This window comes from Dromiciops gliroides, chromosome 4 (assembly GCF_019393635.1).
Source record: "Dromiciops gliroides isolate mDroGli1 chromosome 4, mDroGli1.pri, whole genome shotgun sequence".
NCBI classification, from domain to species: Eukaryota; Metazoa; Chordata; class Mammalia; order Microbiotheria; family Microbiotheriidae; genus Dromiciops; species Dromiciops gliroides.
This window is the reverse complement of record NC_057864.1, coordinates 384,163,853-384,178,888: the sequence shown is the minus strand read 5'-3', so window position 1 is coordinate 384,178,888 and position 15,036 is coordinate 384,163,853. Positions and strand designations below refer to the sequence as shown.

Genomic DNA, 15,036 nt, shown 5'->3' with positions numbered 1-15,036 from the left:
GTCTGTGCTTCTATTCCACTTTGCTAGCAAGACAGGTAGGAAACTGAATTAGTAGTCAAAAGGTTCACCATAAAAAGGGATTAGATGCTTTTCTTGGGTAGTTCACTGCAGGTTGTGATCAAGTCTTGAGAATGATCCTTATTCCACTATAAAGTGAATCATTTAAGTGACTAGAATAAGTTGTATCTGTCAAACAATCGCCCCTTTCCATGGACGATACTAGATAAATAAAGCCCATTTCCTACCAACTTTTTCTGGATTTCATGGAAACCACTGTCATTTTAATGGGCTATTAGTGATTTAAAATATCCATAGGTAGAATGTTAATGGGCAGCTAGGTGGCACAGTGGAAGGAGTGCGAGCCCTGGGGGCTGGAAAACTCATCTTCCTGAATTCAAATCTGGCCTCAGACACTTACTAGCTGTGTGACCCTGGACAAGCCATTTCTTTTTCTTTTCTTTTCTTGTTTCTTTTTTTGTTTTTTGGTTTGTTTTTTTGGTGAGGCAATTGGGGTTAAGTGACTTGCCCAGGGTCACACAGCTAGTAAGTGTCAAGTGTCTGAGCCTGGATTTTAACTCAGGTCCTCCTGAATCCAGGGCCAGTGCTCTATCCACTGCACCACCTAGCTCCCCCCTGGGCAAACCATTTCACTCCGTTTGCCTCACTTTCTTCAACTTGTAAAATGAGCTAGAGAAGGAAATGGCAAACCTCTCCAGTATCTTGGCCAAGAAAATCCCAAATGGGATCATGAACAATCAGACACAACTGAAACAACTCAACAAACAGGGTTAATGGAAGATCTGTACCACTCCTTTCTAGCCATGTCACTTCTCAGGTCTTGGTCTTCTTTAAGGCAGAGGCACACATCAAATGATCCCTAATGCTGTTTAGCAATAAATGCAAGGAACCTATGAATTTAAGTTTAGAATAGTTGCTTCCTGGCACGGAATCTTATTTGTAAACTATCTCCAAACCACAATATAGAACATACTCCCCCTTTTTGGAATGAGCCTGACAAATGGTTCATCCCATCCATATTGTGCTGGTGGATATCCTATTCAAACCCTATAAATTTGGAGGTAAAATTTACTTTTGGGGGCCAATAAGCTTTGATCCAGTTCCTAAAATGGACACACCTCAAAGAACCACAAAACACAGATTTTTGATCCACAAATAATGGCCTCAGGTTATCTTTGAGACTTCATCCTTCTCTCTTTTGATTTAAATGTCACATATGGAAGAGCAGCATAAAGTAGAACATGTACTCACATGTATAGATTTATTACTTTAAGTCTTATAAAAACACTTCCCTTATGACCCTTCAAGGTGGTTTGTACATGTACTATCCACATATCTTTCCCATTTTACAGATGTAAACACTAGAGACTGGGATTTGGCCATTTAAGTGACAATCACTGATAGCAAAATAGCATTTGACATATGTTATCTCTTTCAGCCTCACCTCCTGGTGAGATAAATACTATCTAATACTATCTATATAAATATCATCCTCGTTTTACTGATGAGCTCCAGATGTTCTGAGAAGTCATGTACTAAGCACTGGTCATTTTAGTAAGCTCCAGAGCTGAAATAGTAGTTCCAGATCTCCTGATTTGAAAGTGTTCTGTCTCCTATGTCCAGGACATCTTTTTTTGTTTTGTTTTGTTTGTGGGGGCAACGAGGGTTAAGTGACTTGCCCAGGGGCACACAGCTAGTAAGTGTCAAGTGTCCAAGGGTGAATTTGAATTCAGGCCCTCCTGAATCCAGGGACAGTGTTTTATCCACTGTGCCACCTAGCTGCCCCCCATGACATCTTTGATGTTGGGTAGCATATTATATTGATCATTAATAGGAAAAGCAAATCCAAAGGTGTCAGGGGAAACCAGAAAAAGGGGAAAATTGTAGGACTTACAGCTAGAAGGGATTTTAAGGATAATTAACTCCACCCCCTCATTATATATTGGATTATTTGGAGGCCCAGAAAGGTCAAGGGATTTGTATAAGGTTATACAGGGAGCAAGTAGTATAGTTACAGGGGTGGGGGTGGGGGCAGAATTGGGCAGCTAGGTAGTAGAGTGGATAGAGTGCCATGCATGGAGTTGAGAAGACTTATCTTCCTGAGTTCTAACTTAGCTGTGTTACCCTGGGCAAGTCACTTCCTCAATTGTAAAAATAACTGAAAAAGGAAATGACAAACCACTCCAGCATCTTTGCCAAGAAAACCTCAAATGGGGTTATAAAGTGTTGGACATAACTGAAAAATGCCTGAACAACAACTGTGGGCAGATGAGGTACACACAACACACTTCAGTTTATTCTTTATTATTTACATTTTCTTCATCATGTTATTAAGTCTAAACAATCAACAAATCAATAAATCAAGCCCTAACTAGTAGGGTTTGCCAATTTCCAAGGTGTAAATGATGACATTGAAAATTTAACAAGTTTTGGAGCAGGTAACTCCTACCTGGTTACTTACCTGAGCCTAGCTCCTCCAAACTCCAAAGCTATTCATTCAATCATCCATTTTAGAAACGTTTACTAAGCACATACTATATGCCAGGTACGGTGTTAAGTGCTGGGGATACAAAAGGAGGCAAAAGGCAGCCCCTGTCCTCAGGGAGTTTACAATCCGGCTTTCACCTTCTTGATGTGCAGGGGACCAGAAGCCAGGAAACACCATGTGACTAGACTGTCCTATTCCAGTTCTCAGGTTTTGTGTTTTGACATCTGATGTCAACACACAGTTCACCAATTGTAGTCTGTGACTGTTTTGCCACACACAGATATTAAGTTTTTATAATTAGAAAAGGGAGTAAGGAATGCTAAAGAGTATAGGACTGGCAATTATTCATTGTCCCAATTAACAAATCCCAGTACTTCAAAGTCTTTTAAAATGTAGCACCGAGAAATGAGTGCTATTGCAAATTATAGTCTGTAGGTTGCACTGGGGATTCAGCATTTATTATTATTTAATAATTTCTATTTATTTTCTTCTCATTATCTACTTGTTTGGTCAGAAAATGCTGCCAAATTTATGCACCACTATTTGTGAAAAGTGAATTGGACTTCTGCCACTGGCATAAGTAGAGCAGTAGACTTGTAGGTGGGAGACACCTGGGTTTGAATACCAGCTCTGATGTGCCTATTCTAAGAATTATAGTAGCTTTTTCCACCTGCTAAACAGAGAAGCTGCAGGGATGCTCAAAAATCACATAGAGAGAAGATGTCACCTGTTCAGATTAAAACCAGCAGTAACAGTCTCAAATCCCTTTTCCTTCTGTCAGAGAGCTTGAATATCAACTAACCTCTACAGAAAGAGAGATGGACCTATAGTCAGGAAGACCTAAGTTCAAATCCAGTTTCAGATCCTGTGACAGCGGGCAAGTCACTAAAATGCTGCCTCAATTTCCTCAACTGTAAAACTCGGTTAACCTTAGCATTTACCTTCCAGGGCTATTTTAAAGAGAAAATGAGATTTTTGTAAAGCTCTCACAGCACAGTGCTTAGCTAATTTTTGTTGTTCAGTTTTGTCTGACTCTTCATGATCTTATCTGGGGTTTTCTTGGCAAAGATACTGGAGTGGTTTGCCATTTCCTTCTCCAGCTCATTTTACAGATGATGAAACTGAGGCAAACAGGGTGAAGTGACTTGCCTGGGGTCACATAGGTAGTAAGTATCTGAGGCTAGATTTGAATTTAGGGAGATGAATCTTCCTGACTCTAGGCTCAGAGTTCTAGTTACTTCAATGGCTAGCTGCCCAAATGCCTAGTTAATAGTAGTTGCTTAATAAAAGCCCCTTCTGTTACCTTCCCCTCCACCCATTATCATCCATCAGGAACAGTTCCTAGGTCCAGACTCCTCTCACTTTGTCCTCAATGCCTGAGGTTATGGGCCCTTGGGTATCTCAGAAGTTTTCTGGGGTAAATCAAAAGAACCTTCTCCTTGAAAAACTAAACCGAAGGACAGACACACACACAAAGAGAGAAGTGGCACCGGATCCCAACTGAGTTAGCTCCAGGACCATCACCCTTCATTCCAGTCTCCCACACCCCTGGGGAGATAAGATTAGGTGTGGCTGCTGCCTTTGTGGTGTGAGGGGGAAGAGAAATGGCTTGAGAGATCTGGAGCCACCCCTCACCCAACTTCCCCCAGCCACCACCAGTGGGGAATGGTCCCCCCCAAAAAAGGGAACTTTCCACAGTCAGATGATCACCTCATCCGACCACCATGGGTCCTCTATAAGTTTCTGCCTGACTACTGCTCAAGGAGAAATTATCTCAGTGAGCCACACCACTGTGCTATGCCTTCTCCCCATGAGGAGTCCGAGGATTTCTCTCTTGGTTTCCTTTCCCTAGCACCCTAAATAAACTGTTATTTTATTCTAATTGGATTTGTGTGCAAGAGGATGTGATTCTTTAAAGAGGAATTCCTAAGAACCCCTATCTCAAACCCCGATCAATTTCCCCTATAACACCTGATAAAAACCCACCATTTTGTTGGTAGTGGAGAAGATACTGCTATTCCTTTGGGGCCCCCAGTTGGGGGCCCAATTCACCCCTGGTCTCCATGGACCTTTTCCCATCATTCTTTCTGAGCTCTACATATTCTTGTGGGAGACTGATATTCTGGACCTTCCTAAGTCTCTATTAAGACAATTAGCTTTGTGTCTATGAACACTGAACCTCTCTCCAAGTCTGTTTTTTCATCTTTAAAATGGGGATAGTATTGGCATATACTAGCTACCCTAAAAGGTTGTTGTGAAGGAAATAGCGCATGAATCTTAAAAGTATTTTATGGTTATCATTACTGTACCTTTTCTCCAAAGTGACAACTGGAATTCTTAAGGTATTAAAAATGAAGGGCATGTGCAAGAATCATGTAAATTAAGAACATTCATATTCTTTCTAAAGGGAAAGACTTACTTTGGGAGCCTGAGGCCACTTGGTCAAGATCTTCTTTTCCACTTCTTTGCCCTTTAACTCCACAGCTGGGTATTAACAGTTCAAGTCTGTGGAGAGGACTCCTCTCTTAAGGAGATTGTAAAGCATAGCTTTTCCCTTTCATTTTTAACTCAGCCTTCCAACACTCTTCCGGAGGTCTTTGTTCTCCAAATGGGGGTGAAGCTGCTCAAATTCAACGACTCCAGATTCTCCTGAAGTAGCCTAGAGCCTTCTAGACTCTAAATCCCTTAGTACACTCATTATTCATTAGGCAGTTTGCTCTAAGAAGCACACCTGGGAACTTAACTAGCCCTTTGATCTATTGGTAAGGATTCTTCCAGCTGGGAGCTTATCAGCAGTAAATTTCACAGAGCAACTAACTGGAGGACCAGGATGTTGGCATTTACACCATAATGAGCTAAGAAACTTAGCTGGGAGGTAATTTTGGAAAACTATTTTTAAAAATACATAGTATCAAGGTACGACAGGGAAATAATTTTAAGGTTTATTGTAGTATTTTTTCATTTCTTTCCACATTCAAATACTAACCCAAACAGCTACTGGAAACCAGTCATTTTTCCTCCTTCAGTTTGATTTGTAGGAAAGAAAGGTACTCTAAAATGCTGATTAATTTGAATTCATATTTATGTTTTTTCCTTATTTTGGTAGTCTATTCTGTGTGTGTGTGTGTGTGTGTGTGTGTGTGTGTGTGTGTTTAAGCTTTTCAGGGAAAAATCTTCAACCTGGGTACATCCAAGGAATATTATTTCCCTTTTGAAAAAGTTCTATTAAAAAGGATATAGTCAATTCTTAATATTTATCCTATATAATAAACATGGGTTTGATTATATAAAATATGTATTCTACAAAATGCAGTGGCAAGAGATGGCAATTATATCAATGTTGTGACATCACTATGAAAGTATTCACTAGCCAATAGGCTCTGGGTACACTCAGCAATATCAACATCACTGTAATTCCACCCTCCCCAATTGTTATTTAATTAATTTAAATTTGCAAAGTAACTGCCAATAGGTATGAATGTGAAAGCACAAATGTATGTGTGTTATATGGGTGAGAGAAGAGAGAGAGGAAGAGAAATCACAGAAAATATGTAGATTTATTGAGAAACATTATCTCTATATTTTTATTTTCATAAATGTATTTTCAAGCTTCTAGTTCTATCACTGAACAATAGCCTTTTAAATGTGATTTATTTCTTCAGTGACTAATATCAGAGCAATCTCGTGTTAAAAATTACTTTTATTCTGGATGAAAAATAGAGTATGGAACCAGATTAGATGGTGGTGCATGATCCATTCTTTCCCATATACCTCAAAATAACTACGTAACTTTTTCTAATAATTGCTGCAATATATTCTTTTTTTATTTATTATTACTCAGAGGAAGAATGTTACAATGTAGTGTTTTAAGTAGCTTTTACTCAGTAGCAGAGTAGAGGACATACTTTGCATACAAATACAGGCAGAAAAACAATTTAATACATAACCTCTCAAAGGAATAACAAGAAAGACACCAAATCTACAACTGTGAACTTCAGTGTTCAGGGATATTTCTTTTTTTCCTTAATTAAAAAGGGGTGCTCTTCTTTTTCTTGGCTACAGTATGGTCTGGTAAAAGCTATAGACTCTGCAGAATACAGTGGCATAAAGCTATTTCCAATACTATGAATGAAAATGGGCTTGAGGTAGAAAGGTGGTCATGGCTTTCCTCTTTTATAAAACAATTTTTCTTTTCAAAATATCTATGCTGCAAAGAGAACCCGGCCCAACCCGGCCCAACCCCTCCCCCCCACCCCCATCCCTTCCAAAAGAACAAATTTTGCTAACTTTGAATCTCCTCCTGGCTGTGTCCCAAGTGAAGAGAAGCAAAAGTTAACACATCCTGATGATTCATACGCACACATTCTATAATCCAAATACTTTAGTTTTTAGGAATAAGAGTCTCACTCCATTTGGGGGCTTTCTTATGTATCTCTGAGCATAACCTCGGATGGGCTTTTGTTTTCTTGGTGTTTGGTAACCATCTAGTACGTTTATTGAATCAGATACTAACTTGATGCTGAACCAAGGACCTGAATGTACTCAGTGCAGCAGAACCTATCCTCCAAGCGTTAATTTAATTTTCATGTGCTCTCCCATAAAATGCTCTCCCCTAAATGTGATAATCAATGAAGGGAAATCAAAGGTCTTCCATTAATTAGCCTTTAAAAAGTACTTTTAAAGAAGTCGTGTGATATATGTATGCACTGATTCGAACTCTATGGTTGACTATTGCATTCAGGAAGAAAACAAAAAAATTTCAAGTACTGTAAAGGACTTATTTTTTCTTTCCTTTCCTTTTTTTTTTGTACAACTGCCTTCCTCTCCCCCCCTTCCCCCTCCCAAAAAAACCCATTCTCACAGGGAATAGAGGACACATTCTTTTGCTTTGATATCACAATTAGGTGTGGGACTGGTTTGTACTTCATGGCTAAAAATCTAGACCTTGGAAAGCTGGAAGGGATGTTCAAAACTTTGTTTCTGGGTCAAAAAAACAAAAACAAAAAAACGCTCCTTGGGAAAACTTCTATTAAAAAGTTCTTTTGATTGCACTTGTACAATGAAATCTTCTGTTTCTCTAGAGTAGAATTTGACATTAATCTCTAAGAACAAACGCATTCTCGTATAGCTGGGAAATCAAATGAAGGGAAAAAAAAAAAGATATTCCAAAAGAAATGTTCCATGTAGTGAAAATTTTGGAGGTGAGTGTGTGTGATTGTTAGTGAAGCTAAACAGTTTGCATATAGCTGTGGTGAGAGCCTAATTCTTAATAAATTACATCTGAGTGAATTAAGTGACCCTGTTAATGTGGCCAGTCATGGAAGACAGTTTCAGGCTCTTCAGACACATTTACTTGGTCAAATGGCTGATGTGTGTCAATAACCTCAACAGCATGGTCAAAACAACAGCAGGTTAAATGAAGTCACTGTTGAAAGTAAATGTGAGGAGCAGAAAGGAATGTATAAATGTAACATTTTGCTTCTAATTATTTTATGCAATTCTCTTCCTGGTTATCAAAAAAGAAGGTACAATATATAAAGCCCCCACCCCCTTTCCCAATGCTGTATATTTATACAAATCAAGGACAAATGTATAACCATTTCCAAATACCTCTCTTCATTAATTTACAGTTGCATAGAAAGGGAAGAAGAAAACAAGAACTTATTATTATAAAAACATGACATCCCCATCTTTGGATCTTCCATGTTTTACTCCTTCAGTAGAAGACACGGTCAGAGTGAAACAATGCGGGCTTCAAGGTGCCATGCAGAGTCTGATTCAAGGGAATTTGGAATTGGCATTTGCTTAAAAGGGCAGGACTGTATGTCAGGAAGTGTTGGCCAGCCAGATGAATGCTTCACATTGCCTATGGGGATGGAAAAGAGCACTGTCAAGACAATATTTCTAAACAAAACACTACAGGTAGCTCAGACCTGTCAACTCTTCAAAGAAAAAAAATGGCATAGTCCATTTCTCTCTAAGTTGGTCCGGCATTATTTTCCTATAACCAAAAGGGACCCTTTAGTTCCTTTTGTTTCCTCCATGTCCAGCTTCCTTTCCACCAGCCCTTTGTCTCCTTATAGTCACTTAGTTATCTTCTAATTACTGTAACATTTGAAACTGTTCCCTCCTTTTTGGGAGGGGAAAACTGTTTTTCTAGGAATACAACTGCCCTAGGATGATAGTTAGCACTTTAAGGTTTGCAAAGCATTATATCTCATTTGATCCATACAACAATCCTGTAGGGTAAGTGCTATTATTATCCCCATTTTACAGATAAGCAAAACAAGACCGTGCGTGATTCATGACTTGTCAATGTCACATGGCTAGTCAGTGTCTAAGGCAGGATCTGAACTCCAATTTTCAGGTCTTCAACCCCAGCACTCAAGACACTATGCCACCTTCCCAAAAGATTCTCACTGGAAACCCTAATGGCCCATACTGAATTGGCCTGATGGAAGAATATGAACAACCATCTTCAATTTCCAGTGTGGAATTGTGAAAGCTACTTCTGGAAGATATCGAACTTGATAGAGTAATCCTAACATGTCTCTGTGAGTAAACCATGTGATATGGGCAGTGATGAGGATGGAGAGATGATTAGAGACCTGGGGGCTAAAATAACATGTGATTAAACTTGAAGAGGTGAAGGACTAGTGTCACTGAAAATTTAGGGAGGATGACAAGTCAGAATAATAATAAGGGAGGGAGCACAAGTTTTTTTTCCAGAGCATAAAGAAGTCATGGTTAATAAAAAAAAAATTAAAAAAAATTTTTTTTAAAGCCTGTGATTTGGTTATGGGGCTTTTCAGGAGGGCCCTTTCCAGGGCGTGGAGGTAAGCAGCTCTCTGCAGAAGCCTGGTCTTTCACCCATATCCATATTGCTCTCTATGCACTGTCTAGTGGAACGGTTCTGTTGATCACACAAAGTAGAACCTTTCCTTTCTCCCCAAGTTGCTTTTCCATGTTCCATACACATGCTCCACATAGGGTCCCATGTCTATTCATGGACAGCTTAACTACTCTGCACCCCACATACAATCACAGAATGATCTTTGCAAGTTCATATTCCCCCAAATGGGTATGTCAAGAGAGACATTTTGTCCTGTTTATGTTTCATATTTTTACATGCACTATAGAGAATTTAACTCAGAACATGATTAGCCAGAGCTGGATTATGAAGAATATTTCCTTATCACGCCCTCATTTTTTCCCTCATATTTTACTGCTCAGAGAAATAATCAATTTTAAACTTTGGTATTTATTATCAGTGTTGGCAACAATGTGGGGTTAAAATAATTCCTGAATTATTTCTGCAGAACTGGGGGCAATGGCTCATAATGCAAAGAATGTTAGACCTGGAATCAGGTGAGACTCGGTTATGAAACTCCCTGAAACTTATTAACTTTGAAGCCAGGGGCAAGTCACTTAACCTGGCTGAACCTCAGTTTCCTCATTCATTAATAGGAACAACAATACTTGCACTCACAATGGTATTATAAGGATCAAATGAGAATGTATATAAAATAAGGCATCCAGATGATACAGCTAAAAGAGCTCTGAACTTGAAGTCAGGAAGATCTGAGTTCAAATCTGGGCTTGGACACTTGCTCGGCATGTGACTATGTTCAAGTTACTTGAACTCTCTAAGGCACAGTTTTCTCATTTGTGAAATGGGATTAACAACAACAACAACAATAATGCTACCTACTTCACAGGGCTTTTGTGAAGATAGGTAAAGTGCTTTGTTGTTTTGTTTTCTTTTTGTTTTTGTGGGGCAATGAGGGTTAAGTGACTTGCCCAGGGTCACACAGCTAGTAAGTGTCAAGTGCCTGAGGGTGGATTTGAACTCAGGTCCTCCTGAATCCAGGGACAGTGCTTTATCCACTGTACCAACTAGCTGCCCCCTAAAGTTCTTTGAAAACCTTAAAGTACTATACAAGTGGTAGCTACTATTACTGTTGTCAATATTTTTAAAAATACATTATAAGCCTTCAAGCACTTATGTTTATAAGTTATTTTTACAAGGTCAATAATCTATGCCCATTCTTGTCCTTAAAAACTATAGCTTTGGGGAGTTAGCTCTTTCTGTAAGGGCCAAAAACCCTTCATAACTGATAATTAAAAGAATATGTGCAACTGAAAAGTTAGGCCAATTATGTGATAAAATACTGATTTCTTGAGTTTTCTCCAAGGGAAACACCTGATGAGTTTCTTTGTTTTGTTATTTGTTGCCTATTTATCCTGTCTATAGCTTGCACATTGTCTCCCTCATTAGAATGGAAGCTCTTTGAGGGCAAGGACTGTCTTTACTCCCTTTTCACATTGACACTGCTTTATCACAGTGCCTGCCACATAGGAGCCCCTTAATAAATGTGTAATGATTGACTGATTTGACTAACAGAGTTAGAGGCAGCAAAATATAATGAAAAGAACACAATCAGGAGGCAGGAAACTGGGGTGTGGTTCCCAGTTTTGCCAGTAACTAGACAGATAAGCTCAGGGAGCTGCCCCCCTCTCTGGGATTTGTGTCTAAACATAAAATGAGCAGAGTTGAACAAGATGACCTCCAAGGTTCCTCTTCTTGTTCTAACTTCCTGATACTAGGTTTGAAGTTTTTCAAGGGTTCAAATGAATGTTAACAAAGAAGGCAACTGAATTTTTTCCCCCATTTCTTTAATGACAGCAATAAATGATTTCATGTAGGAAAATACTTTTCTAACAGCTTATCACTTTTGTGTGGCACTTTTCTATTAAAAATTGTAACCGTGATCTGTTATAGGTAGTGCAGTTATTATATTACCATTTTATGAAACATACTGAAAAGTCATAAGGCGAAACCAGTGAAGGGTTATATCCAAGCAAGATTTAAAATTAAAGCTGGTTTTGTTGAAGAACAAAAGCACTTTTGTGGCATTCGATTAAATTTATTTTTTTTTAAAGTCAGCTACTGTGACAGCCGTATTGGATTGACATCTTCTCCAGAAGAGGACTTAGAAGAACAATAGCCCTGCATTTTTATTCTGGGCGATCACAGGGCCAGTGCTTAATCCACTGCGCCACCTGGTGCACATAACACCATTAGTGAGACCTCTAATACAACACAGAACACTGAACACATGTTACTTTGGGGTTTCTCTACAATGAAAAGGCATCTTGAGGCATCGACTTGATGGCTTTCCCTGCCTCCCCCCCCCCAATCTTGACAAACTACCATGATGAGTCAAGTAGCATTTAAATGTCAAACAGATTTCCTTATTTATGTGAGCAGCATGGCGTAGGACATGATGAAAAGCACCCCTGAAAAAGTAAATAGGGCCAATCTACCTCTTCTCTCAGTAAAATGAAAACAATCAGTTCAGGAAGCTCATTTCTTACCTGTGGCCTGCTTGGGAGGTTTGCTGAAAATGAAAACAAAAGAAATCAATTAGGGAAATGTCAATAAATACTGAATCATCAGGGCTGTCTAATATGCATCTGGTTTGCTGACAACATGATTTCAGACATGCAGATGTACGGCATTTACCACTGTGTGTAAGATAATGGCCCAACTGTTAGGCTGAAGATAATAACAAGTAGGGGTTGTTGGGTTTTTTTGTTTGTTTAAATGATTTAATGAATCCCAAGTTTTTTCCAAGTTAGCTTTTCCATATGCTTTAAAAGGCAAATTTCCCATCAAACTATGCAAAACATATGCTAGTCTTTTCAAATAAGAAAAATAACACAACATCCAATGGGTACTAAGCTTTGCAAAAAACGCTAAACTTTTATTTTAGTTACATCACTTTCTGCCATGTTAAATAGCTTGTACATCAAAATAGAGCTGACTTCAAATAATGTGCTTAATGGGCAAATTCGAAGCACACTATTTTGGAAGGGTGAGTCTTCAATTTTTGACATTTCTTTCTAACAACAAATTTCTAATTTGCTAATTGTTCACATGGTGGGCAGCACAACCTTCTCCTTTCTTCCTGAGCCCCCAACCACAGCACTATTTCACCCCTTTTCACTTACCAAGCAAGATAACTTTTCTTTCTACTGACTGATGCAATTTAACAAAGACTCATCATTAATCCTAGTTATTTCAAAATTTCTCTACATTTTATTCCATCCTCTCCTTAGGCTAAAATGAGTCTAGTTCTACTAGGTCCAGGGAGATAATTTAAATATTATTGTATCAATGAAATGATCATTATCCTAGTTTGTGGTGGTCTTTCTACCCCTCCTCATCTCAAATGAGAACACTTTCAAATGTGCCTCAACTAAACCTTCAGGGCAGGATATAAGGATGGATGATGGAGGAGAATGGACTAGATCTGTGACTGACTTTAATTTTGGATCCCTCTACTAATTCAAATGAGCATGTTGTTCCTTAGTCTTTTTTTTTTTTTTTGGTGGGGCAATGAGGGGTAAGTGACTTGCCCAGAGTCACACAGCTAGTAAGTGTCAAGTGTCTGAGGTTGGATTTGAACTCAGGTCCTCCTGAATCCAGGGCTGGTGGTTTATCCACTGCGGCACCTAGCTGCCCCACTCCTTACAGTCATAAGAAAGTTATCTGGAGGCACGGAGAGATTAAGTGATTTGCCCAGTCACACACACACCGTGTATTGTCATATCCTGACATCACACAGTCAGTATATATCTGAGGCAAGACTCAAAGTTATGTCTTACTGAGTGAGACCAGCTCTCAGATTCTTCCATACCTTAGGGAGTAGCATATTTGCTGAAGCATAGTGACGGATTGTCACATGCACAGCTTCTTGGGGGATATAGTTATGTTTTTGCTATTAGTGACAAGGAAGCATGTTTAAGTAACCAAATCTATAATTTAATCCACTTTGTTCCATATCATCTTTCTTTTTTTTTTTTAAATTTTTAGTGAGGCAATCGGAGTTAAGTGACTTGCCCAGGGTCACACGGCTAGTAAGTGTTTAAGTGTCTGAGGCCGGATTTGAACTCAGGTACTCCTGATTCCAGGGCCGGTGCTCTATCCACTGTGCTACCTAGCTGCCCCCATATCATCTTTCTTAATCAGTAGGACATATTGGTTGCTTTGCCTGTATGTAGCTTATAGAAATATATTTTAAGAAGGAAGGAAGGAAATTAATGAATTTACTGGGTTTTAGTTTTGTATGACTGTCACAAACATATAAATATATCCAGTCATAGTCAGAACAAGTCAGCAGGGCACAATAATAAAAAGACATTTTGTCAGTTTACCAGAAAAATACCTGGCATGCTTCCTTCAATGCCCAGTGTGTACCTCATTAAAATGGCAGAAGAGAGAAAAAGAAGAAATGATTTTGGTTTTTTTTGGCTGGGCAACGAGGGTTAAGTGACTTGTCCAAGGTCACACAGCTAGTGTCAAGTGTCTGAGGCAGGATTTGAACTCAGGTACTCCTGAATCCAGAACCAGTGCTGGCTGGTGCTTTATCCACTGCGCTACCTAGCTGCCCCAACAAGAACTGATTTTAAGCACCCCCCCAAAAAAACCAAGTTGAGCAAGTTCACAGGTGAATAAACCAGCATCACTAAGAAATTATACTTGCCATCTCTCCCAATCTAAAATTCCATGGTAATGACCCCAAAAAAGGAGTCCTATAAAGGCAATAAATAGAGGAAAAAAATCCAGATTTGTGGAGTTAGCTTTTCAAAGGATAAGAAGCTCAAGTGACAGGTAAATGTACCCAGATGCATCCTGTTCAAAAACATTTCATGTCAAAGTAGTCATTCATATAATTAGAACTTACAAACACAGAAAACTTTTTTTGGGGGGGCAGAGTTGGGGGGTGGTGGGACAATGAGGGTTAAGTGATCTTGCCAAGGGTCACACAGTTAGTGTCAAGTGTTTGAGGCTGGATTTGAACTCAGGTCCTCCTGAATCTAAGGCCAGTGCTTAATCCACTGTGCCACCTAGCTGTCTCCCATGGGTATTTACTTTTTTTTGTTGTTTGTTTTTGCGGGGCAGTGGGGGTTAAGTGACTTGCCCAAGGTCACACAGCTAGTAAGTGTCAAGTGTCTGAGGCCGGATTTGAACTCAGGAACTCCTGAATCCAGGGCCGGTGCTTTATCCACTGCGCCACCTAGCTGCCCCCGGGTATTTACTTTTTAAGTGGGTCTGATTTAAGTCACCAAAGTTATAGGAGGTAGGAAAGGAGGTTGAGGCTGAAGACTAAAGAATTTGACAGAAGATGAAAGAAACAGTAGGGAGCCCAAAGTGGTTCATTAGAGCTGTTTGACTAGAGTCATGGGACAAGAATTTGGTTGCTAATTATTGATTGCTTTACCCACTGCGCCACCTAGCTGCCCCAGAAAACTTTTTTTTTTTTTTTTGCTGGGCAATTGGGGTTAAGTGACTTGCCCAGGGTCACACAGCTAGTAAGTGTTAAGTGTCTGAGGCCAAATTTGAACTCAGGTCCTCCTGAATCCAGGGCTGGTGCTCTATCCACTGTGCCACCTAGCTGCTCCCCAGAAAATTTGTAAAATAAAGATATCGATTTCAGAATGACTGACATGTGTTAGTGTTAACT

The 15,036-nt window shown here is 39.4% G+C and overlaps 1 protein-coding gene across 3 annotated transcripts in view; it reads right to left on the bottom strand.

Moving 5' to 3' along the window:
- Window positions 1–6,019: 6,019 nt before the first annotated feature.
- Window positions 6,020–15,036, bottom strand: part of UTRN (utrophin) — a 705,722-nt gene continuing 696,705 nt past the window's right edge. For 2 of the 3 annotated variants that reach the window (XM_044001724.1, XM_044001725.1), the window contains exons 24-25: window positions 11,885–11,907; window positions 6,039–8,372 (exon numbers count right to left, since the gene is read on the bottom strand). In XM_044001724.1, coding sequence (XP_043857659.1) covers window positions 8,364–8,372; window positions 11,885–11,907 — 32 coding nt within the window. In that variant the 3' untranslated portion in view covers window positions 6,039–8,363. Of the gene's footprint in view, window positions 8,373–11,884; window positions 11,908–15,036 lie in introns of all 3 variants that reach the window. The other variant, XM_044001726.1, reaches the window with a different exon arrangement.